This window comes from Lethenteron reissneri, chromosome 33 (assembly GCF_015708825.2).
Source record: "Lethenteron reissneri isolate LAM-NWPU_2019-01 chromosome 33, ASM1570882v1, whole genome shotgun sequence".
Taxonomy (NCBI): domain Eukaryota; kingdom Metazoa; phylum Chordata; class Hyperoartia; order Petromyzontiformes; family Petromyzontidae; genus Lethenteron; species Lethenteron reissneri.
Window position 1 is genome coordinate 15,438,546 of NC_083811.1, and position 27,124 is coordinate 15,465,669.

The 27,124-nt window shown below is 48.5% G+C and overlaps 1 protein-coding gene across 5 annotated transcripts in view; it reads left to right on the forward strand.

Annotated features, from left to right (window-relative positions):
• LOC133350384 (transcription factor Sox-5-like) overlaps positions 1–27,124 on the forward strand; it is a 278,499-nt gene that overhangs the window by 105,755 nt on the left and 145,620 nt on the right. For all 5 annotated transcript variants that reach the window (XR_009756057.1, XM_061564709.1, XM_061564712.1 and 2 more), the window contains exon 4: positions 7,902–8,074. Coding sequence is in view for 4 of the 5 variants with exons in the window: in XM_061564709.1 (XP_061420693.1) it covers positions 7,902–8,074 (173 nt within the window). In the remaining variant the exon portion in view is untranslated. The remainder of the gene's footprint in view (positions 1–7,901; positions 8,075–27,124) is intronic.

Here is a 27,124-nt window from a genome sequence, read left to right on the forward strand (position 1 = left end):
TGTAGTGAGTCACTTCAGAGACACTAATAGTAGGAGGCATACACCTCTATTCTACACTTCCCACAGTATAGGGGATAACTATATACGGGTCAGGACAGCCGGCACACTGCCTGACCCAACACCGACGACGAGGTGAAGATGGGGACGAAGACTTGTGAAGACGAAGGTTCCATTCCCCAACCGCAGCAGCCCCGACCCGGCGTCGGGGCCTCCCTTTAATCCTCTCCAGCGTCGCCCGGCTCCGCCCTCGGCCACATCCCTTCTGGAACCCACCAGAAGGTTCTGGGCTCTACCCCACGTGTTCCCTCTGTCACCTTTACCCTACATCCGTGCCTGTCACGTGCCCTGCTGGCAGACCGGCCGCTGTATCCTCAAATGCCCTTCACTGCCACTGCTACGCGCTCCAGGGCACCCTTCACCTGCCCTGCTGGTAGCCCAGGCTATTACACCTGCGATCCTGCTCTCTACCAGTAACCAGCGCTACGCGCCGTAGTGACCCATTCTATGTCACTACACAATGCACAGACGTTTATCTGTATGCATAACAACTAAAATACAATGCGAAGTTATGAATGCGATACGCATGACAACAACAAAAAATCTGACAAAAGTAGTAGCCAATTCGAACGCTGCAGGTGTGAGGTAGCGAACCATTGCCTGGGCTTTAGTGCAGACGCAATGGTTCAGCACAGCGTCAAACAAAGTGGACAGTCTTGATTTTTGGTCCGGCTCAACACCGACTTTTCCCGCAAACCATTCGGGCGCCTCTTTCTCAATCGGACGTCACCTTGAGTCCTCTGTTGCCCAGCGTGTGAAGGAGCCATTGGCTCGTTAGCCAACGACCTGCACGGGAGACTCGCGACGAATGAAAGCCGCATTACCGCGTGCACCACCCAGGCCCCGTGGTCCAAACGTAAACATTGAATGAAGTTCCGGCATGGAACCCACTCATCCTGCAGCAGCCCAGGTGCACTTTCACAAAGACAAAGATTCCCCGTGTATCCTTAACAGACTGTAGGAGCAAGTGCTTGTTAGCGAGCACCGTCTCGTCAGTGACGATGTTTACACACCACGCCAGGCTGAGTCGACCTTTGGGAGGCCCAGGACCGATTCAGATCATCCTCACTTGCTTTAGCCGTAGAGCAACACGCTAACCGCTAAAATACCACTCCCCACTTCACTTACTCGCACACCCTGACACTGACACACTCACCAAGACACTCTCACCCTCTCACTGACACACTCAAACACACGCACTCACCCCCACACCGACACACACACACTCTCACCCCCTCACTGACACACACACACTCTCACCGACACACACACACTCTCACCGACACACACACACTCTCACCCCCTCACCGACACACACACACTCTCACCCCCTCACCGACACACACACACTCTCACCCCCTCACTGACACACACACACACTCTCACCCCCTCACCGACACACACATACTCTCACCCCCTCACCGACACACACACACTCTCACCGATACATACACTCTCACCCCCTCACCGACACACACACACTCTCACACTCTCACCCCTTAACCGACACACACACACTCTCATCCCCTCACCGACACACACACAGTCTCACACTCACCCCTTCACCGACACACACACACTCTCACCCCCTCACCGACACACACACTCTCACACTCACGATCTCACCCCCGCACTCCGTTGTGACTGTTGCCGGTGCGCGTGTGTTTGGTGTCGCGAGCCGTGCCGCCGTGGGTACCACTCCGCAGACACACCCGGGGTTTCCATTCAGTGCATTTTACATTTGTATATTTCTCTTGTTCATTGATGCTTTAGAAAATTATACACCTTTCCTGGAATGTTCAGCAGCCAAATCCCTTCTGAGTTACCACTCCCCCTTTTAAGTTCCATCTCGTGTAATAGTGTAATATTACTACTACTCCTGCATCGGCAATCGCCGTCTTTCTGTCTGTCAGCAGCTGTCCGCTACTCCAAACAGACGTGATCATTCAGTTCCTGTTGAGTCTGGTCACTCTCCTGTTTAATGCTATCCAACCTATATTTCCGTGACAAAACAAATAATCTGGCAGTATGCCTCCTCCCCATAGGTGTCCAGTGTATTGTTTTACACATCCAACTTGTGTACACGACAATATGGGAGCTCATCTTATCAGCAACATTGGTTCAATGCAAAGAAAGTCTGGGCCAGTTTCGACATTCAGTGCCTCACCAGCAGAGTCAGGCTTGCTGAAGCCAATGTTGTTGACAGGCAAGGACGCAATATGCTCGTAATAATAACAATCAGTATCACTGTAGAGAAACGCAATGATTAGTTTGCGTGATAGATTTCTGTAGTTTCCTTCACGCATGAGCTGCAGAGTCAGGAGCTCAGCAACGTCTTGTTGCACTCATCTTACGAGCACCGTCCTTCTGCTGGTACCAACTTCCCTGGACCGGTTCATCTCGACTCACCCGCTACACAATTTAACCCAAAGTGCCTCGCGAAAAACTTCCCTCGATTCAGCCACAATAGCTGCTACCCGCACGATTACACATGTAGTGACATCGCTGGATGTCACCATGCTGTGGGTGCAGTGCCGGCCCTAGAGGGGCACGGTGTGCGCTGGATAATAGCGCTGGATGGCACCAGGCTGTAAGTGCAGTGCCGGCCCTACAGGACAGGGTGTGTGGGTGCCGACCGAAGGATGAGTTTGTGTGAGGCCATGGCACTCTGGTTCACCCGGGAGGACGCGTGACCGGTTAAGTTGACAGAAGGGCCCCAAGAGGGGGCTAGGGGGGTCATGTGATTGAGACCCAGATCCTTCCCGAGGATTCTGGAAGGTAGACTTGGCCAAGGGCAGAGCCGGCCATTCCGGGTCCCAAAGTCTACGTCTCTGACTCAGTTGAACCCATTACACACAGAAGGGTGCCGATGAAGCATCTACAAACTTGAGGACGTCATCGTTGGGACCACTGGGCAGGGCCAGGAGGCGCCTGTGGGGCTTCAATCGTGGAGGGCCTGGTCGCCATGGGCCGACAGCATTGTGTGCTGCGGCTGGCTTGCAATCTCATTCCATGAGTGGACGGCGGTGAACTCTCCACCCTGCCCCCCCCCCCCCCCGTCTTGTTTTGGGTAAATAAGGGAGGCAGGACGACACTCTGCGGTGGCGGCGGCGAGTTCCCGTTGGAAATACTTCACTGTCGAACATTAGTTGGCGCACCATCTGCGTAAGATTCATTTTATTGCAACTGTTTGGCCATTAGTGGTATTGATCTGCTGATTGATGGCATTGTTTAGCTGTTTCTAAGTCCTGGACTTTCTTGTCAGCTGATTAAGGGATTTGTTTTCACACTGCTCTGACGATTGTCTGGTGGAGGCAGGTGGAAGGTTGCCCTGTTTGAGAGCGCTCGCCGTGAGCGCTCGCCGACACAGCTGTGAGCCCGGCGTGCGCCACCGAGCTGCGGTGCAGGTGCTGCCTACGGGCTCGGGGTGGGGAGGGGTTGTGCGCGGCTGGGCCGCTGGTTCTTGACTCCTCATTTTGCCCGACTCATTCCTCACCCCGTGGGCCGTCTTTTAGTTACGGTTGACAACTTCCTCGAATCGTATCGAAAAAGGATAAAACAATAATATCGGTGTGTCAGGCGTGCTACCCTTTTTCGCACTGTTCTCATACTTTGAAAACATTCCCTTTCAGTCTTGCAATGAATTGTTCAACTAAAAGTGGCATTAGTCAATTAAGTCAAAGTACAACAAGGAAATTCATCCACGTGTATTCCACGTTGTACAAGCCAAACACAACATTTTTGCGTAGGTGGTACCTAATGCACTCTTTATCAAGACTACTGCACCATGCAGTGAATTGAACCTAATAGCGGGACCCCGGGGTCCCGAATAAAACATATCGTAATTCATTATTTTTGTTGCTGACTCCGTCCCACCGCGCACATAGATGCCATAACCCACCAGAAATCAATCCTCTCGTTCTTCACCAAGCACCCGTCCTTGCAAAAATTGCCGTAGTCATAAACAAAACTTTTAAACTTTGATTAGCGCATAGCGTAGAGCTCGTCGAGAGGAAGAGATCGCCGTGTCGTTCGCCCTCGACAGACATACAACGACGTCGCAGTGCAGTTTGTGCGAGAGCCGGGGCCTTATGGGACCCCGGGGTCCCACCATGAGGTTCATTATTGTCGAAAGCGTGTTTACATTTTCAATGCTAGATTGTAAATATGTAGTTGTTGCTTAGTTATTTACTGTGGTTACGTGTAAAGACAATTCCTATGTCGTTATGCACCTGATAGTTAATTATTTCCAGGATGCCAGACATCCCTCACAACCAGAAGTGTTCTGCCCCCCCCCCCCCCCCTTAGTGCAGCTTCCAGAGGTTTGGCTCCGTTTCACGTTGTGAATTTCACGACAATTATTGGCCACGCCTGACCTTGGAACTCAGCTAAATCTGGTTTCACTTCGTCGTGCTGCGTCACGTGTCATTGGGGAGGCTGTGCTGCTTGTGAATTTTTCTATCCACTGGTCCTTTCAGGAAACGTGACGTCAAATCTCTCGCTGGACCAGGGGGCACGCTCGTGTCTGAGACAGGCAGGAGGCACGCTAGGGAACTTGTCATCGCAACGGCGAACCTCTACATGAAGTAAAAATAGCCGAGTCCCAACGGCGTTCTTACCGCTATTTGTCATGACGCGCACGCTCATGTGACCATCGTGTGACATATATACGAGCTAAATATAACAGCTTAAATGGATGTGTTCGGAGATTGCGCGACTGAATACATCACGTCACGTGACATTCCTCAAACGGTTTCCTTGCTTGGCTCGTGCTCGCCCCATTATCGAGCGCGAGTAGCCCATGCCGTGCTTGTCTCACGTCTAGTCAACGAAGGAACCGATGTAAATCTCAGTCTCTTGGGGCGTTCAAAGGGGGCTCCTTATCGTCAAGTAGGAGCTGGACATGGGTAAAGTTGTCTGCCATCTAGCATGCCTTTATCTTTTGCAAATGTCAACAATTGGAGATGGGACCTTGATAACGATGGCACGCGCATCTTTCGCGTGCTTGACGTCGTCGCGTCTGCATTGTTCAGAACGTCAACGCAAGCGCGGGCCCGGAGGTCGCAGTTTGTGGTGAGCGCCGGTGAGCGCCGGTGAGCGTCTGCCGAACCCTCCCAGGGGCAACTGCATGCCCCCTTTCCGTAGCTAAAGGGCAGCCGTCTACACCGCCAATGACCGGCATCGGCCCTGGGATTACGGAGAAACGCGAGAGCCACGACTCAACGCTGCCCATTACCTTGCAGCTTGTTTGTCAAAGAGTGATTCAGCTGAAGTTAATACAAATCGGTAAAAAATTGCTCGTAACTTGTTACATTTTTTGTGCAAGAATGTTATGCACAATAAAACAACGCTACACGATACTTACATTTGCAAAGTAAAGTTTCAGTGGATGAAGGCGCTTCTGCGAAGTTGCCACGTTATGCCAAATGCACTTTCTTCTCACGATTGTGCTGCGATCCTGCTCAAACTTAATGATAACGATCAACAAAGTGCACGCCATTGTAGAGACTGGGGACGCGTAATATTAAGAAGTTCAAATCCTGGTTTGGGAGGTTGACTCAGCCCATCATTCCTCCAGGGTTGATAAACAAAAAATGAGTGCCAATTTGTGGGGAAAGCCAACAGCGGCAGCGGTTGCCCCATGTACGATTAGACTTATGCCCGCTAAAATAAGGTGGTACGTACACCACTGTAAAGGGATGAGCACCAATGCCTTAATGGTCATTTGAGCAGAGTATCACTTTAACCATTTGTAACCACCGCAGCTTGTGCGGCCAGAGTGAGCGGTGTACCGAGGAGACGCTCCTCATGTTGTACGTATGTTGAACTTCTTTCGTACACTGCATGAAGACAACCGTGCTAATCGGAGGTGCGGGAGGGGGATGTTTGGCTGCCCCGGTCCGTAGGAGACACAATCACGGCTGCCAACAAGCCCACATCGCAACGTGCTGCAGGTCATTTTAAAAAGCCTTTCGCTGAAACGCAAACTGGGAGACAAAAAATGTCTGCGACCCCCGTAACGTTTTATTCTTAGCTATAAACTGTGGGAAAAAATAATTGTATTTAAAACTTTCATTGGGTGGGGAGGTGGTTGTCGGGGTGGGCTGTGGTGGGTGGGTGGGGGGTGGGTGGAATGCCCACACACTGGAGCGGCGGTGCGATGCGAGAGATGGGCACACCGCGCTTCAGCGGCTGCCCGCGGTTCACACGGCTGCGGCGGCGGCAAAGGCGGAGATAGAATCATCTCAGCGAGCTGCCGGGCGTGCATTTCTAATGGACTCCCGCTGCATTACTGAGAGAACAAAATGAAAGGGAAAGTGATAACTGCTGATAAATGGAGTAAATAGTTTGAAAAACACGTTTCTTTTTTTACAACGATAAAGTAACATTATTGCTAACAAATGTCCGCTCATAAAAGGGTTTGCGCACACCACACGCGATGTGAACTCCGCCCGATGTCGCATTTCGGCTTAGAAGGTGCAGACTAACCTCTCAACCCGTTGCCTTTAAAGTGTAATTGTCCGATGGAAATGCCCGATAACGGTCGAATTACCCAGTGGGATCAACAGAGTGTGAGCCTGAGATCTGGCGAGAGCCAGATGCTATAACCTCGTCGGAGATCATAACAGCAAAGGAACGGCGATGCGTGGGCTATGCATTTAAATAGTCCAGTCAACATCGCGGCAGATTTAAATGCGTGTCTCAATCATAATGTTCACACTCTATTGCAGGGTTTAAAAGCCGTATGGAGGCTATAGTTTAAATAGAAATATATATTTTTTCACTTAACCTGTTGCTTTCAACGGCTGTTTCAAATTGTACGGGGCGATTTTATTTTTCAAAATGCCCGTAAGTGTCATAACCCGAACGAAATGTGAACGTGTATAGATGTTTAATACCGTCATGCAGACATTCTGAGCATCCCCAGTGACTTTAATACCCGTTGTGTTCTCAAAACAATTGGATCTGCCATTGAATAGAAAAAAACATGTATTTTGCAATTCTACATACGAGTTTAAACTATTCCTATAATTCTTTAATGACAGCTTGATGAGGACAATTCCACACTGCATGCGTGGGGACGAAGATGAATGCCTCACGATAATTAACCTGCTCAGCTGCATTCTGCACAACCACTGTCCATGCCATCGCTCCTCCTCCTGCTCGTTGCTCTGAGCACCGGAGGGGCACGGGGGATCGCTCACGAGCACGCGGTGCCTCCTGCAACGCAACTCGCATCACAACAGCACCCATCGGCAAGGGAAACTTTAATGCAGGCTTCAAACAAATAGATTCGTCTTCAAACTCGGGGAATGCGCATTCCGCGGACCAGAGCTCTCTCAGCGCTAGCCAACTCTTTGAGTTTGGGGGTCTAAATGACGAAAGAGATACACATTCGGTTATTTTGGGCTGGTGGTCTGGTTAAGGCTTTTGTACACGCAATGCACTTTCTTGAGCGTGATGTTAATTCTGTGCTGCTGAAGAGTAGACGTAAAAGATGCTGCAATCTCACCACAAGCATACGCATTCATGATGCACTTCCCACCTTTGGACCTGGACAGTCCGGGAAATAGTATCTGTGTCCGTGCGGCAGGAGTGGAATTGTACCCAGATCTGGTATCTGTATTGTGTTGAACTTTCTCATAGGATAGCGCTCAGTTTTAATAATTAACGCCATGCTGGCTGTGAAATATGTCCGGGTTTGCTCTACAGTGGGAAAGGTGGCAGCCCCAGGTCACCTGTAGGCTGTGAGGCATTCCAGCGCCCTTGGTGGGTGGGTGAACGTCTGGCTAAGCGAGCGCCGTGCATGTGCGTGCGTGTGTGTGCTTGCGCCACATGCCCAGGCTCGGCGGAGGGGCTGGCGGAGCGCGAGCACCAGCTCGCCGGGATGATCTCCCAGCTGAGCAGCCTGCGCGAGCAGCTCCTGGCCGCCCACGACGAGCAGAAGAAGCTGGCCACCTCGCAGCTCGAGAAGCAGCGGCAGCAGATGGACCTCGCGAGGCAGCAGCAGGAGCAGGTGCCCTCTCGCGCCGCACTCGCACAGCGCGGCACGACACTCCCCGCCGCCCTGCGCCGCCGCTCGGTGCGGCCCGCACGGCGCTAGACGCGAGAGTTCTCCACAGCGATGACGATGTCCCTCGTGCACGGTTACCGGCGCGCCGGATCAGAGAGGCAAGGCGGGCGGCCCAGCGATCGGAATGCTGGCGAGTTCTAATCCCGGTCGTAGGTTGACTCAGCCCATCGTTCCTCTGGAGTAGATACAATGGTAACCATGTTGCGGGGAAGTCAACAGTGGTTGTCATATGGAGCGACTTGTCCGCACCATAAGATGGGTAATTTCCACAACTGACTCAGGGCTGTAAACTGGGAGATGAGCACTAATGCCTCGATGTCCAGTTGACCTGGAGATCACTTTGACTTCTGTTCTTGCGAACACCCATGCAGTGGTAGACAACTATAAATCAGCGCACGTTGAGCGATGTGCAGCTTTAAACAAATTAACGTAATTCAAATTAACAAAGCAATGGCTATAAACCAACCCTTTAATTAAGTTGGCTCTTATTTTGATCAACAAGGTGCAACTAAGGGTGCTAACAATCAGTTGCAAACGCACTTCTACTGCTCCTACTGCTCCTGCTGCTCCTGCGTGGGCACGGGCAGCGTCGCCAACAGCTGACTTGAATGGGAGTGCCGGGGCACCGCGGCGGTGGCGGCGTCACACAGCGGTGCAGGGCGCTCACAACGCCGGCCACTTGTGGCCAGCGCCACCGTCCGTGAGATGTGCTCATGCACCGTGTGCACTCCTCGGTGGCAGAGGCAGATTAAGTTGTCATTTCCTCACAAGGATGGCTTAGCACACATCTGCACGCTTCGGCATTTCATTGTCTTTTCGACTTGAAACTAAATATTCTCGGAAAAATAAACTGATAATAATTTGCCTGCATTTGGGGTTTTCTCAACCATTTCCCACATTTCTGCGAGTTTTTTTTTAGTATGGAATAATTACTGTTTTTGTGCCTTCCCCCCAGACGTCTTTGGTTTACATTTGTACGACACATACTACAAATCGGCCCGTTAGAACCCACGACCTGGAAACCAGCACACATAATCGTTCCTATAAGATGTGCCACAACTCACAACAACGCACTCACTCACCCAACTACTCACCACCAACTCACCACACTGCAGGTCGCCACTCACAACAACGCACTCACTCACCCAACTACTCACCACCCACTCACCACACTGCAGGTCACCACTCACAACAACGCACTCACTCACCCAACTACTCACCACCCACTCACCACACTGCAGGTCGCCACTCACAACAACGCACTCACTCACCCAACTACTCACCACCCACTCACCACACTGCAGGTCGCCACTCACAACAACGCACTCGCTCACCCAACTACTCACCACCAACTCACCACACTGCAGGTCGCCACTCACAACAACGCACTCACTCACCCAACTACTCACCACCCACTCACCACACTGCAGGTCACCACTCACAACAACGCACTCACTCACCCAACTACTCACCACCCACTCACCACACTGCAGGTCGCCACTCACAACAACGCACTCACTCACCCAACTACTCACCACCCACTCACCACACTGCAGGTCGCCACTCACAACAACGCACTCGCTCACCCAACTACTCACCACCCACTCACCACTCCGCAGGTCGCCACTCACAACAACGCACTCGCTCACCCAACTACTCACCACCCACTCACCACACTGCAGGTCGCCACTCACAACAACGCACTCACTCACACAACTACTCACCACCAACTCACCACTCCGCAGGTCGCCACTCACAACAACGCACTCACTCACACAACTACTCACCACCAACTCACCACTCCGCAGGTCACCACTCACAACAACGCACTCACTCACCCAACTACTCACCACCCACTCACCACACCTTAGGTCACCACTCACAACAACGCACTCACTCACACAACTACTCACCACCCACTCACCACTCCGCAGGTCACCACTCACAACAACGCACTCACTCACCCAACTACTCACCACCCACTCACCACACTGCAGGTCACCACTCACAACAACGCACTCACTCACACAACTACTCACCACCCACTCACCACTCCGCAGGTCACCACTCATAACAACGCACTCACTCACCCAACTACTCACCACCCACTCACCACTCCGCAGGTCACCACTCACAACAACGCACTCACTCACACAACTACTCACCACCAACTCACCACTCCGCAGGTCACCACTCACAACAACGCACTCACTCACACAACTACTCACCACCCACTCACCACTCCGCAGGTCACCACTCACAACAACGCACTCACTCACCCAACTACTCACCACCCACTCACCACACTGCAGGTCACCACTCACAACAACGCACTCACTCACACAACTACTCACCACCCACTCACCACTCCGCAGGTCACAACTCACAACAACGCACTCACTCACCCAACTACTCACCACCCACTCACCACTCCGCAGGTCACCACTCACAACAACGCACTCACTCACCCAACTACTCACCACCCACTCACCACACTGCAGGTCACCACTCACAACAACGCACTCACTCACCCAACTACTCACCACCCACTCACCACACTGCAGGTCACCGTACTTCTCTATATGCTTTTTCCATCACACCGCTACACGTTGGAATTCCCTCTTCCCATCCCCTCTCATCCCCAAACTCGCACATCAATAACCTTGCTTCAATTTCACAAACGTGTTCACGCCTATCCTTTTACGACGTTGACGGAGCCGTTCGTTGTTGGCCGCTCCGTCGATGTTTTGTGGCCTTTGTACCTCTTACTTGGCCATCGTGCAAAAGAGAGAAGGCACACGCGCACGTGCCGAGGGGCCCAGTGGTCGTCCTCATCTCCACCTAGGCACCGGCCGCCGTCTCCCGAGCGTTTGGGACTCAGCTCGGCTCCGTTTGTTAATCATCCCCTCCTACAGCCTCGCTCATTCACGTGGCTCGGCGTCTGTCACCCTACCTCTCAGTTGTGCGAGTCTTCGTTTGGGAGAAATGTGTGACCTTTTTTTTTTTACGGGAGCGATGCCGAGTCAGTAGATGCAGTTAATTAGTTATCACCACAAACTGCAGTGGTATATTAATAGAATGTGCACGCCTGTGTCTGTGTAATTAATGACATGACAGATCGATGTCTAATAACACATTCAATTAAAACATTAATTGGCATGCATTTGGGATACACGTGCATTCCTTACAATTCTTAAATGTCTTTAATGTTACATACATGTTGTCTGAATTATGAATAAGCTAAAAGGGCGGTAGTTATGGAAAGTAATGCGTGTAACAGTTTCTCCATTTTGTATTTATTGTATGTGGTGGAAAGTATTTTCCCATGTTGGTACAAACCCTGGTCTGGGAACTCTGTTGACGTTTAATATTTTAAATTGTAACCGCATATGATGTGTTTGCGTGGCAATTCCACGCACGATTAATAAAACACCTTAAGCTCGCTGAAATGGGGAGAGACGCTAAAGCAACCTTTGCAGGGCCATGCCCAGTCAATACCTTCCAGCTGGGGCATTGCCACCGGCATGCACGCTACAGAGCGTCGTGCCTCTCGGTGTCGCGCTTCTCAATGAGCTTCTCCATGTCATGCTTGACAATGAGCTTCCTTGATCGGCAGTCGTGACACATCACAGGACTCAGAGGCTGATGTATATATACATAGGTATGTATATATGTATAGGTATATATATGTATAGGTATGTATATATGTATAGGTATGTATATATGTATAGGTATGTATATATTAAACAGAGTTGCTGAGTACAAGGCGGAAGGCCCAAAGCATCAAGCAGCCAGCAATAGGCAGCAGTATTCTCAAAGTTGGTATGGGTAATCTGAGTTAACACGTTTCTTGAATCGAGCAAGGTTGTTAGGATTATTATTTTCAGAGCCTGGGGAAAGAGTCAATGGGAGTGAATTACAAATGCGAGCAAGATGAGGGAAGAAGCAGAATGAGAGGTATTGTGACGTGCAGTGTGGTGTTTGAATGCAGTGGGGATGAGATGAAACAGTGAATGTGGTAGACTGAGTCCTCAACATCATCATGATAATGATGTTGAGTTGGATGACTTGTCTGGTACCATACTTTGGTTAGAACTGTACAAGACTACGGAAAAGACATGGTAAACAACCTGATCTCTAGTTGTCTCTTGCGAGACTCGAGCGCTGGTACGAGTCCGGTCTCAGCAGTTAGGCTGCTCCATGCCGCAGGACCGGCGCACAAGAGCCAACATTTATATTTGGGAACGCTCGGCTCCTCGGTCAGTTTTCCAACTGCGTCCGATGACACGGATCGCAGCGCGACCACGTCTCTCGCTTATGCTCGCCGCTGGAAGGCAAAGTTTGGCTAATATCCGCTGGCGCCATCCAGTGTAACACCTCGAAGACTGTCGCGCGCAGCTTGTACTCGGATCCTGTCTGGACAGCGAAGCCAATGCGGTTGGTTCCAGAGGAGAGAGGTGATGTGTCCCATATGGTGATATGTGTGTTTGTAATCTGGTGGCCGAGAGGGTGGGTTGCCTGGGGTGGAGTCCAAGTGAGGCACCCACGGGTGTGCGTCTCTGGCACAGGGCAGCCGCGCAAGCTGCGCGTCGCCACGCTGCATGTGCGTGGTCCCTTCGGCGCCCCGCAAACCAATTGACCAAACCTTCCAAAACCAGCTTCTCCTGCAGATGAATATTGAGACTCCGGTGATTCAAAGCCAAATAAAGACGTTGAATATATCTGTACCCTCGGAATCCTGAAGCTGAACTGATTTTATCCGAATAGGCATGGCTATAAAGCATATTACTTGATGCTGGGCATATTTATGAAAAAAGTACTGTGGTGAACGAAACGCAGGTGGTAGTGTTCGGTAACTGCAGTGTGTCTGCTCTTTGTACTTTGGTTGAGATCCTTCTGAGACCCCTCACATCGCAGTATACGTACAAACACTTATATTACGACATAAAAACATTGTAGAAATCTAATCTCTTTTGGACATGTGATCTGAATTAAATGACTGGACCAGATTGGAGCTGCCGAAACGTGTATCAGCCTGGTCCAGACTAGCAATGCGGTGCAATGGTCCAAACTGCACCGCCGTGCTGCCGCGTACAAACCGCTCCAAGCTTGCCCCCCCCCCTTCCTCGTTGCTGCGAGGGGACAACAACCCCCCGCACAAAGCGCCACCCCCACCAGTGCCTGTGGAGGGGGGGGGGGGCGATGCTTCACAGGTGACGTCTAGAGCCCCCTAGCTCGTGTGGTTGGCTGTCGGTAGGGCATGGCTGCGGAGGGACGCTTTATGATGCAAGTCAGAGGTCAACCTACGGTCGCCACCAATACCACTGGAAACCAAATATGGATATAGTCGAATGCAGTATCCTGTGATAAAGTACCAGATCTTGGTACAGGTCAATTCCTGCCACACCCGAACACAGATGCCAAATGCCGGACTGTCCAGGTCAAACCCAGACAGGTGACAACTTTAGGTTCAAGCCCAGCTGGGTTTGAATCCTTCAACTTACTACTGCTCCCTAGCAATTCGGCTGGAGGCCAGGATGTGTCTTAATTCCGAGTTCCGACGGGATTTAGGGATTTGCGTACAATTCCGTGAGAACATAGGGGTGGTCGGGACTCGCCTTAAGTCCACCATTATTACGTCCACACGCACCCACGCTCTGACCAACACATGCACGCAGACACACTATTACAGATACAAAGATCCCCGTATAGCCTTAACATACTTTTAGGGCAAGTGCTGTGAGCACTGATGAAGGCCACCATGGCACACGGGGGGGGGGGGGGGTGAGTGGCCAGCACCACGCCCAACTGCATTAGTCTTCCAAGTGGTGATATTTACAAGACCGTTTCAGATCATTGTCACTGGTGTTGGCCGTGAGCGGTAATCAAACTCGGGTGGCCAGGTTTGTAGCGCAGCGCGCTAACCGCTACACTACCGCTCCACACAACAACAACCGCCATTCGCCACTAAGTGGCGGTGACGTCACCACGACGCTTGTGCCAGGCCATGTGCACCTTGAGGCCATGTGAAGTGTCGAACGCCCGCTGGCAGGAGGTCACAGGGCAGACCCAGGTGTCACAGGTCGACTGACTGATACACACGCACAGACACGCTATCACAAATACAAACTTTCACAAACACACACTTATGTCTGTATGTAAAATTTATTTCACACCATACATAGCCAACAAACACACGCATGCACAATCACCTACAAAGACTCTCCCCACATAGACTCGCACTGTCATTAATAAAAATAAATCCCCCATATGGCCTGAAAGAGACTTAGCAAGCACAGAGTAATGCCAGGACAGCAAACAATAGACACACACGCAAAAACATACATGCACATAACATTCACATGGAAAATAACACTCTAACAATTACATACGTGCACTCTCACACATTCAAATTAATGCGTGCAAAATCACACTTTACTTTCAAACACGTTAATAACATGAACGTACAACTCAAGCTCAACCACAGCCTGGCTGTGGCGATGTGCACAGATCCTCCACGTTTCGCACTGCGCACTTTCGGTGGCGACGTGAATCGCTGCCTGGAAGGATTTTACACAGTTTTACACAATATATATAAAAAAACTATTTTAAAACTACTAAACTATTTTTATTACCAGGTAAGGCTCACTGAGCTATGTAGCTATTATTCAGAATCAACCTGGCCGTCACAAATAATAGCTCAACGAAGTGGCTCATCATGTTGAAATGTATAGCAGCCAAATACTATAAACGGAAGTTTCTAAATGTGGAGAAAAGACCCCGAGAAAAATCCACGCGACCACGGGGAGAACGCGCAAACGCCAATCAAACCCACGCGTGCACTGAACGGCGGCAACACCACAGCGTGGGTGGTGGGGGTGCGTGGGTGCCGTTGCGACGCTGGGCGAGGGTGAGCGGGGCAGTGGAACAGGCAGCATGAAGGAGGGTGGCTGTGCACCGTTGCGCACGGCACGTGTTGCGCACGGCACGTGTGCCCCACAGTCACCTCCTGGCAGAACTTCCCGCCGGCTCGGAGCTGTGCGAGTAAAGAGGGTGCGTCACGTGAGTCTATCGGGTCCACACACACTCGCACACATATCCTTTATTTAACCAGGATAAGCACGTTGACGATCGTCAGCATGCCACCCACAGCACCGCAGGCGCACGCCGACTTCGGCGGCGGTGTTGCAGAAAGCACTGGCGGGCAGTTAGCAGCCAGATGTGAATTCGACAACTTTCTTTTGGTGGGAACTGTTGGGAAAGAAACGGTTGATGGTTACTCGTTCCCACTGGAAATGAGCCACTGCAGCAATTACTGGAGAGATTCCAGCGATGCCCTTAATGCCATCGTTCCCAAACCATAACCTAAACCCCGTTCTTTTAGAAAACCATCGTAATTGTTCACTCTTTGCATTTGTAATGTTGCACGCAGGACACAAGAGCTAATCGTAGGACAGCTAACCGGGCTTTGCTATTCACGTTGCACACATGCCCGGCACCATACACACGTGCACGAACAGAAAAGTGGCAGTGATGGGTGACATTAATTATCGAGATGAAACGGCCACATTGAAACACTTGCGTTGCACACGCGCACGAGCTAAATAACATATCAAGTGTCGGCCGGTGAGGGAAAAAGCACTTGCATTGCGCTCCAGTTTAGCGAGTATAAAAACAAGTCTGCTGATTACATCGGGCATATTACTGTTATTATTGTATCAAACATTACTAATTCACAAAATGAATGTGCACACTCTATCAGTAACACAGATTGTCCGATAAGAACAAAGTTAACGTCAATTACTCTAAAGGGGCTTGCGATTGCATCATCTGTTAGATCAGAGTGTGAAATCGTGTTCGAAAGTTGGTCATTGTATTTGCCAGGCTGCACATTAATTATACGCAGTTGAGTCACGGTTGTAGAAGCGTTGAATGCGCTGTGCTCCACTCGGGAGATGTTTAGATTGTTGTTTCTAACGTTAAACAGCCGCTCAACAAAGCGATAAGTCACTATGGGAGCAGGAAACTATATTTTACGCGCTTGTTATGTGCATGTTATAAAAGGGCACGCCTTAGGTGTTTATTTTTTAAATAAGTCAATCTCAAAAGCAAAAATACTCAGACAGCTTTATCCTGGGCCATGGCCTTTCCTTACAGATAGTGATTTCTATATCTCCAACCACTACTGCATCAACATGGTCACAGCTTCACCCCCACGATCAACAATGCCCTCTTCATTCCCCGGATGCCGTATGCAAACGAAAACGTTCCACCTCAAGGGATTTTTCAAGGGGAAATGTTTTAATAAAGAACAATCCCTCCTCCCCTCCGCCATCCCACTCTTATCATACAATCGGTCACGGCACCTCTATTCTTGCTTCTCCGTTCACCCCCTCCTTCACCACGGAAAATCTTCACTCAAATCAAACATTTACCATGACGAGATTATTTTTCGCAATGTGGGTTCAATTGTCAAAATGTGAAATTTTACAAAGCGATTTAAACTAAACTCAACTTTTTTTATTTACCATGTAAGGCCCACTGAGCAATGTAGCTTTATTTCAGAAGACACCTGGTCACAACTGATAGCTAAACTTATCGCGTAGAAATGTATTATAGCAACCAAAACTAGAAATGCATTTTGGTTCTAAATATGGAGGGAAGAACCGGAGGACCCAGAAAAAAATCCACGCGACCACGGGGAAAGAGACTCCGCAAACTCCAAATATACAACAGGCATCAGGGTCGGGTTCGAACCTACAACCAGGCGAGGTAGTTAACATCTCGCCATCGAGGCAGTGCTCATCTCCAGTTTACAGCCCTGAGCTCGTGGTGGCATTTCTACATTCCCATGGTGGGGTCGAGTCTATCCATGGGATAACCACTGGGACTCATTTCATTTTACCCCACAGAGACGGGCCGAGTCAACCCCCCAGCCAGGAGTTGAACTCCCAACGTTTCCGATTGAGAGCCCGCTCGCTCTACCACTGCGCCTGGTTTGGGAGGAAGCTACTGGATCCGACACTGCCACTCAGTATTTTGTCAGGGTGATTATTAACCCAAACGAGACATTTGAAATTATTTATGAAGTTTGCATGAGAACCAGGTGGCACTTGATTTACAGTAGGATGCCATGAGTTCAAATCTCGGTTTGGGGCGACGGCCCATCATTCTTCTGGGGTCAATAAAATGAGTACCGCTCATGAGAAGGGGACTCTCTTGGGTAGTGGGAGATGGTGGGGTGCGGAGGGAGAGGAGAGACCCATCAGGGAAGCGTTCACGGGGAAGGTTTACGCGCGAGCATGTGCGCATGTGCTGGAAAAGTACGTTCGTAGTGTTCGTATTACTCGCATCATCGTCGCCCGGCGGCTCGTCATCGTAAGTTCCGTGCATGCGGTTGTGAGCAGGGAAGGCGAACATTGAGGTTAAACCTTTTTTAAAGGAACATATACAAGGAGCTTAAATACCAGTGCGGGATTTCATTTCAACATTTTCAATCAATGGGAAAGGGATACCGACACAGAGTGAATGAAGGCTGTGAGACCACAATGGCACACGCGTGGTCTTCGCGGATCCCTCTCGACCTCGCCGTGCTGAGGAGATAGAGCCCCGAGCCGCACGCGCCGCTCGAGGCACGCAACTTCTCCGCTCGCCGTTACCGTGGCGCCGTGGGCTGCGCCGGAGTGGGCGGATGAGACTTGTGTCGTGGTGGTAATTGTGCAATTAGCTTTAAAGATGTTGAGATTACAGAAAACAGAAGGCTTTCCATCGCGGTTTCCCTTCCCATCCTCTTCCTCCCGCCGCGAGTAAACGTTCCGCGTGACTGCGCCGCCTCGGCAGCGATCGCACGCATTGTCCTCCTGGCTCACGGCCATGGTCTGATGGCAGTACAACAAGTGGGCTAATTTCCATCAGTGTGAGGGTTGAGTGGTACCACTGTCGCAAGCGTGGGGTTATCTCCGGTTTCTCTGGTTTCCTCCCGCATATATAAATTAGTGGAATTGGCTAAACGTTGCAATATGGGACCCATACAGCTTGGCGATTGCTGGCACCAGTTCGGACTGCCTTCCCACTTGTCAGTGGTTTCCCACACCTCTCAATCATTCTCTATTCTCATTCTCTCTCTCTGTCCGAATGCGAGAATAAAAGCTGTGGTTCTTGCAAGTTCCAAGTGGTCATGGTTATTAACGTTGTCCAGCTGGAGGCCGAGGGCCCCCGCCCCCCCCCCCCCCCCCTTGTGTGGCGCTGCGTTGCCCTCCTCCTCCTCCGCGCTCGTCACCTCAGTGGCAGGGGGCCGCTCTTCCCACGACGCGGCCGCCACTGTTTCGGGGCGCCACCTTGAAGACCGCTATCTGACAGAATACAAAATCACACACTTTAACTTTGTAATGTTTTTCAAATGTGGAAAAGTCAATTGTGCGTAATCGAACTCTTCACAACTAAATGTCACGTGTTCTGAAATAACCGCGGCAAGGAAAACTGCGGTACGGGGAGCGCACGACCGCTGCACAACAGCAGGCGCACGCTCAACCACTCGATGACCGCTCGCTGTCCCTCGACAAACTAGCTGCATATTATATAGCTTGAAAGTGCAACATGTTCAGTGTATGTCAAATAATCTGTTGATATTGCAAATTGTCACTCTTGGGAAAGCATTGTAATCCAATACAGTGGGACGATTGCTCAATGTAAGTTACAAATGTAAATGTAACTTACATTTTTTCACAAAAAAAACCTCTTGACTCAAGACACAAACATGATAGGTGCTCAGTTGTGTTTATAATGGAGCAACAATATGATTTAGTCACATGCTGTATTATCTATATTTCAACATAGTCTCCAACACTAATGCACTCTTGCAGACGTGCATTAACTCAAGAGTATACATCTCATACACAAGTATGCGGAATTAACATGTGCGGCGAGGTGCGATGGCGCGATAACGTTCGATAATATTCTTGGTTCGAATGCCGCTTTGGCCACTAAACCCAGACGTGCACCATTTAAAGGCACAAGCACCAAGTGCGAAACTATGCTGGAATTCAGTGCAGCTACAAACAGTGCTCATGGCCCATTGCTAAAGATCACTCACGGCTTGTTCACATGAACCCCTGCCCCCTCCTGGGAAGCAGTCCAAACACTGGCATGAGAACCTTGCTGTAAAAACATCTGGACATCAGAACAATTATTCGGGATGAGAGCCGCCAGGATTGCCACCGTGGGAGGCACGGCTCCCATTCTGGAAATGGCAAATATAGCACTGGGGCTGCTGGTGCGCTATTCTTGTTTCTCACTAAAGTTAGCCACAGGTACGGCAAGACAGACGTTCCCCGCACCACGCTCGTCTTGTTGTGCGCGTTGCCGGCAACCACAAACGTTGGGTTTCTGGGATTCGTTTCTCTCGTGACAGTTTTGCAGAAAAAGTTAGGTTTTCTTGCTCGGCCTTGCGCCAGTGTGTGTGTGGGTTTGTGTGTGTGTGTGCATCAGTGCGTGCGTCTGGGTGTGTGCATCAGTGAGTCTCTTCCGCTGTGTTCTGCTCAGGCTCTTGCACGGAAACACTCCTGGCGAGTGAGGTTCGACTTCTGGTTGTGATGCACATTTGCCACGCATGGTCGTTATCCGAACCTGTCCTGGGCCTTCCATGGGCTCACTTTGTGTGGTCAGCATTAGAACTGGGAAAGGAAAGTGGTCACCAAGAGTTGTTCTCCAACAGCACTAGTCCCAAACATTCAGTGAGTTCGTAAGTTTTTATTTATGGACGTATTTACTCCCACCCCCTCCACCCTACTTCACCAACCTGTACTGACCAGCGTGGTGAAGTATGGTTGAGTAACTCCTATTTACTGACATGGCCTGGGGAGGTAATTCGTCCGGTGGTGGAGTGACAGCAGGCTGTAAAATAATGTTTGTGTAGCCATGTTAAAGAATGCGCCCTGCGTGTCAGACGGTTTCAGATGACAGACTTTTAAGTAGGATTATGTTGCTATAATTGTAATATTTGTGTACGGTCTATTATTAATAATTTATATTCATCATTGTGGGCCATTGCAAGATGTTTTCCATATACACTTCACATTTTTGCTATTTTTAACCACAATTTGAATGTCTACACATGTGAAAATTTGCAAAATAGTATGTCCGTCTTCTCGTTTACAAATAAGGATACTTCGGTGCACATCTCTGCATGAAGCTTAATATATTTAGCTTCGTCCATCAGTCAAATAGAAATTCCAGACCAATTATTATCGAGCAACATTTCGACCCTTCTGTGTCTCATCAGCCTATTTCTGTAGAAGAGCTACCAACTGTTGTGGTCTTAAAAAAAAAACATTGAAGACCCACTTCTATGATCCATCGTTCACATTGCAATGTTTTTACCCTGTAATGTATTGCATCTTAATTGATCTTTGCATTTAATGTTTTTGTTATCTAGTTTCTGTATGTTTATCGACTTGGTATCGCTTATTTATTAAGCGTATTTGTCGTATTTGTGAAGCGCCTTGGACAATTTATTGCGAATAGCGCAATACCAAATGAATATCGTTCAATCGATCAGCAGTCAGGCGTATTAAACGATTGTTTCAGTGTTTTTTTGCCAGACGTTATTGGCAAGATAACTCTGTATATACAATGAAGCCTTAGTCAACACAAAAAGTAATGATGTGCGCTAACCCGAGTGACAGCTTACAATGAACTCTTAAAAGTCCACACTTTACAGGAACATTTGTTCAGAAAGTATGCACTGCCTTAAAACATTACCCATGTCTACAATGTGCAGTTTACTTTGGCGTGTGTGCTATAATACCTCCGCCGACTGAAGCGCAATCAGATAAGCATCTTATCTGCCGCAGGTCAATCACAAGCACATTTTGGCGTGTACCGGTTACTTGTGCGATGGAAATTACCAGGGTGATTGATGCGCTTTGTGTAGTTTTTTTTAAAGCAATTTAGATTGTGCTAAAATGTTGTCAGCAGTTGAGCATTTGCTGCTATGTAGTCAACTCTATGGCAATGCCGTGTTCCTTCAAACCTGCTGTGCCGCATCCTCGTTTGGGTTGCCACCTGTGTGGGTTTGACCCGGCACAGTCTGGGAATTGGCGTCTGTGTTCGGGTGGCAGGGATTGATTTTACCAAGATCTGGTACCGGTATTGCTGTGTTGAACTTGATCACAGTCTACTGCCCAATCTTAATCGACCACGGCGGCCTGAGAAATACCTCTGAACAGGTGGCGACTCTAAGCCATATTCTTAGGTTTTTTCGGTAAAGTCACGTAGGTAAAAACATTAAAACGTAGAATAAAATAAAAATCACGACGTTTAAAATAAAAATCACGACTCTAAGCTACCCACTCACTCACCCACTCATTATTCATTTGTTAAGTCAATTCGTATCTCACCCACTCACCTACTCACTCGCTCACTCACACGCTCACTCACTCATTTGCCAAGTAACTCACCCACTCATCCATTCACTCACTCAATCATTCATGTGTCAAATCACTTAGTAAATCACCCACTCACTCACTCAACCACACAATATGGTTGTCATCTGTCGGTGAATTGGCGTCTGTGTTCGGGTGGCAGAAATTGATTTGTACCGAGATCTGGTAGTCATGTGGTTATCGCAGGATACTGCACATTGTTGATAGTCCAAGGCTGACTTTCAGAACATGGCCGGGTTTGATCTCCGATGGGAATGGTGGCGACCTCGGTGGGTCCGCGTGCTGCGTAGCCCGGACACTGCCACGTGTCAAAGTGTGGTTGCTCGCAAACTCGGACTTGTGTGGACCAAAATCCACATTGCGATGGTAGTGTGGCCGTGTCTCCACAGGGATGCCACGCCTGAGTGCTGACACAGGGTCATAGACGATACAATTTTCCCCATCTAGTTATTATTCTATTCTTATTTAGAATAATGACATGAAACCATTGATGTTCCAATATACCACTGTGGATGCACATGCTCGATAAGCATGCGTGTAAGTGTACACGTGCATTCAACCATTCATGAATGCTTACGTCTTATGAGTGTCCACAACCATAATAACGTGTTAATCTTGGAAATTCACCCCTTTCTAAATACATGTAGACAACCGTATGATGATATTATGATCACAATACTTGATACTGATTACCTCCACCAGTCTCAGTCGAGTCTTTTGCATGAATCACTTTGCTTATTGGTGACAAAATAAATAAGCATACATTACCCATACTTCACATAAATGTATAGTAAGAAAAGATATTTAAGTCATATATTTACTGCTTTTAGTGTTTAGTTTGTTTTCCTTCCACCCACCTCCGATTAGCATGGTTGGCTACGTACGGTGCGAAAGAAGTTCAACATATTCATACACACGGCCTTCTGGGATCGCGTAATTTCAGCAGCATTGGTTCAGCACGAGCAAACTCTGGACCGGTTTCGACATTCAGTGTCCCATCAGCAGTGAGACTCGATAGAACGAACGTTGGTGTACTGCCAGATGTTAATTTGTGGACAGTCTCCTAGTTGATATGTGGGGAATAATCCTAGCAGTTTGCATAACAAAACCACGTAAACAGTACAGTACATTTTATTGGTGACGCATTTTAAGTGTCCATTCTCATGGGTGTGTCTGCTGAAATGTTCCTATTATTACGACATTAATTTTGGTCTTCTCAACAGCCATTCGTGCTTCCCAGGTGCTGCTTGTAAGAGGGATGCTGTGCATCCCAACGAGCCCTGAACAGACTTTAAGAAAGGATGTCATTATTTCCAAAAAAATTGACCTTTTACGAATTCTGCAACACTGGCTATTTACTGAGTACGCACGTGAAGTGTTTACAATCACATTCCAATATTGTCATGCTCAACTGAAAGAGGACAGTTTGTGCTCGTTTTGAACATCACGCCATCCTTATTTAACCAAACGCAGTAATTAATGATCAGGACTGGTAATGCCACCAGTTAATACGCACAATCTTTATGCTGAGGCAGCTATACATACTCTCAGCAAATTGAAAAGACTGCTTTTGGAATGTATGCTTTTTTGAGCCTCGATTAAATATAGAACATTAATAGTACTCTCTATTGCATTACTCTGTTGGATATCACGCAGGCCCCTGTGATGTTTAATGGCCATTTGGGAATTTGTACAAAATTGTTGAGGGATTTATTTTGCATTTTACGATGCTAGCTTAGTTTTAAAACCAATTTTCCAATGTACGATCGATGCCTTGACCTCTCAGAGATATTGCACACCCAATTCACGATCTTTCTGTTGGAACGCCGTGCCCTGTTGCTGACAATGTGCGAGTGTCATCAGACGGCTGCTCTTGCTCAGGGATGCGAGTGGCAAACGGGACGCAGAATATATACGCAGCTCAGTGGCACCAGTGGAGGTAAATAAAAACGTGGAAAGAAAAAGCACACCCACAGATGCGAGTAACAACATCATCACGAGCAATGCAAAGCATGCAAGCAGCAATAAGGAGCTGATGATCGATGAATTTGGTTAAGCCCGAAGAGAGGGAGGTGGAATCACGATGCAAGACAGAGACAGGCCCGTACAACTTGTGGAGGAGTTGTATGCAGATTTGGATATGATTTTTTTTTACCATGGACCCCAGGAAAACGAATCGGTGTTCGGGTTAGCAGGAGCGTGTTCCAGATGGCACACGTGAAGAGGTAAGCGCTGCCCTTGGCAGTATGATGAAAGGGACATCTCCCGGATCAGATGGAATTACTGTGGACATCTGTCAAGTCAAAATAGCAGACCTATCTGTATCTATGTATGTTGAACTTCTTTTGTACCGTACATAGCCAACTGCTAATCTGGTGTGGTGGAAGGACAAGCAACTTAAAACAAAAACAGTTCTCTCTCCTAAATCTTTAAATGTAAATAAATACCTCAAATCATTGTTTTATTTAATAAGGAAGGAACAACTTACTTGAGGGATTACAGATCCGTGAGCCTTCTACCACAACTATATAACCGGTTTGCAAAGCGCTTCAACGTTATCAACTTTACTCAACCCACTGCTGGATTAAGGCCTGCCCAAGCTGTCATCGTTTCTCATGTTCCTGCGATCCATCGAGCAGCTGCACGTCACTCGATTGCATTGCTCTGTTGTCGTAGTGGACACCCTGCCAGGCGTACGTTACCCGCGCTTTGGCTGCCACTCCGTCATGAACTCTTAATTGCCCGGCCGTCATTCTCTCCAGTGATGCGCCCTGCGCAATCGTGCTTACTTGTCTTCACGGCCAAAGTCGTGTCTCTCGACCACGCGATGCTCGCTACGTCTCTCAGTGTAAATTTAAGAATGCACGTCTCCACGCTTCTTCGCGTCCTTTGCAGCCGTTGTTTAATCTCCCTTGTCAACGTCCATGTTTTCGATCTATGAAGCAGATAACACATTGCTAGCTTGGTTTTCTGTGAGAACGCTCGTAACGTCATGGTTAATCGCGATCCGAATTATAGTTTGCAAGAAATGCATTCTGTGCGCGCGCTCAGATTGCTTACAATGTGGTTCCTCGCTGTGGCTCTTATGAAAGCTGACAATTCTCTACCGAGGAGCTGGAAAGCCGTTTAGGTCTGCATTACATTAAAACAAAAGCTGTACAGTATTATAATTAACGTGAGAATAATTCACGGCCTTCATCGGCACCGATAATGAGGAGCACACGTGCTTCGGCGCGCTATTTTATTCATGGTTATGGGAGGCTGTGAAAGATCAAAAGAACTTGCATTTAATCATCTACCTTTTGTAACATTAATGTTATGGTAAAGCATGTTTAATCAGTGGCATTGTATTTTAGTCACTGTTGTCTGACACGGGGTCAGATACAGTAGAACTGCAGCCATTTGATGAAATATTCCAGTTCTCCCTTCGTGCTGCTCTATGTTTCCCGTGCGTTTTGTGAATATATACCCACTGTGACGGATAACATAACAGTCAACACCCTACCTATATGTTTGTCTATATGTCTCTGGTTATGTGTTTTATCTCTCTCTCAAATTTAGCATTCTCAGGAAGAACGTAATCAACCAGGTAGGGTCTATACCCACTGTCAGGCTCCCCCTTCAGTTGCATTTACTCAGTTCAGTCAGAACCCGGTGGGAATTATCCGCTTGCTTTAAAGTGACTGAAGGTTTTTTCTTTAGTCTTTTATCTCTTGTGAAAAGTGTGTTCGATGTGGAGTTTCCCTGCTCTTAGGGCTGTGTCGACCACTTGCCTCTCGCGGTGCCATCACTCAGCACAACGTGGCCAAGTCGCTATTCGGTCGAGTTAATCTTCGGAAACTTAAGGAAAGTCAGTGGTGGCATGGAACAAAATCATTCAGCCTCGCCTGAAGCTACCACATGGCTTTAAAAGATGGAAATGGATTTTTAAGTTGCCATTCACTGGGCCTTGCATGAGAAGAAAACAAACAAGACGAAGGTTTGGTGTCGAGATTGTCACCAAGAACGAGTCCTTTTTTATTTTTAATAGTGTTACTGTGGCAATTGTAGTGGCTTCCAGTGGCCCGACCTGTCACCTAAATGTCATATGAAATGGAAGCAGCCGACTATTGTGGCACACAATCATGCGTCGTGAGTGCCCCGACTCGGATGTTAATCGATGGATCGATGCTTCGCTGCGTCCCGGGGTTCAACTACGCCAGATCCCAGCGGTGCCGGGTCGGCACTCTGACCTCAAGGCCACCCGCTCAACACGAGTGTAGGTTCCTTGTGACGAACTGCAGCGGGTACTCCAACTCAATCGATGGCAAAGATCAGGTTCTCGTGGCAGAAGGCGATAGCAAAATGCGAGTGCCATTGGTGGCATGTGTAGTAATATTTTTAGAGTGGAAAAGTAGACGGTGCTTCACTTTTGTCCAAAGTGGACACACTACAATGCTATGTGGCGTCAGTGGCATACTGATAGGAGGTTGTGGGATGAATTTTTTTAGTTGTCTTGTGTAGGCTCAAGCATCTGGCATCGCTGCTAAGAGGCTTTGCTGCCCAGATCTCCCTTCTGTGACATCGTGACTTTCTGCTCATTGTCGGGAATTCTGCCACTTATTTTATCTCCCGCCGATGGAAGTCACCAGAACCAACATTGCCACCGGTGACAATGCTCGCATTATCAAAAATTGCATCCACTCTCGCTCCCGCATCACATGGCTATTCCAGTGCTTCTTCGACTTATTCTGTGAATAATCGGCCATTCTCTCTCCGACGAGACTGCAGTTTCTCTGAGTGTCGCACAGCCGGCTGACCAAGGTACATCTGTGTTCGCTGGATTCCATTCATTGTCACATTATTTACAACTCATTGTCACATTATTTACAACTCTTTCTCCATTCTGCATGGGCTATAGGAGAAAATGCAAATGTGATATTTGTTTTTATAGGCGCCGTAGACACGATTATAATAACGCCAGTGTCTTAAAAGCACGTGGATGTGTGTGCGTGACTCGATAGCGACATCCACAGTGAGAGGCCAGGCAGCTTCCACAAAGTATTATTTTGTCATTGCAATGATGATGCTCCTCCCGATAGTAACAATTTTATTCCAGAACACTGCGGGGTAATTGACTGCCCATGTTAACCTCTCTCCTCTTGCTGATTTCCTTGCTTCACGAGGAGAGGGAGGTTACATTTGACTTTAAAATACATCCACGCAGAAACGCACATTTAGCTTTTCATGAATAATGTTGCAGCATAGCAATCGGCCTTGATCTGTTTGTGAAATGCGAATGCGTCGTACGTGGGTAAACTGGGTTTGAACTTTGTAGATTGTGAAATAGGCCACAGAATGCCAAGTCTCCCAAAAGGAACTGGGGCATCTTAGGAGAATCACATTTATATTGTTGACGAAATTCTCATCAATGAGCCATTTCGATTTAAAGCTTTCGTGACTGCAGGGATTCATCTTCTTGGTTCTTTCGGTAAAGTCACGTAGAAGGGAAATAATAAAATAATAAAAATAAAACATAATAAAATAAAATAATTCTCACGACGTTTCGGCT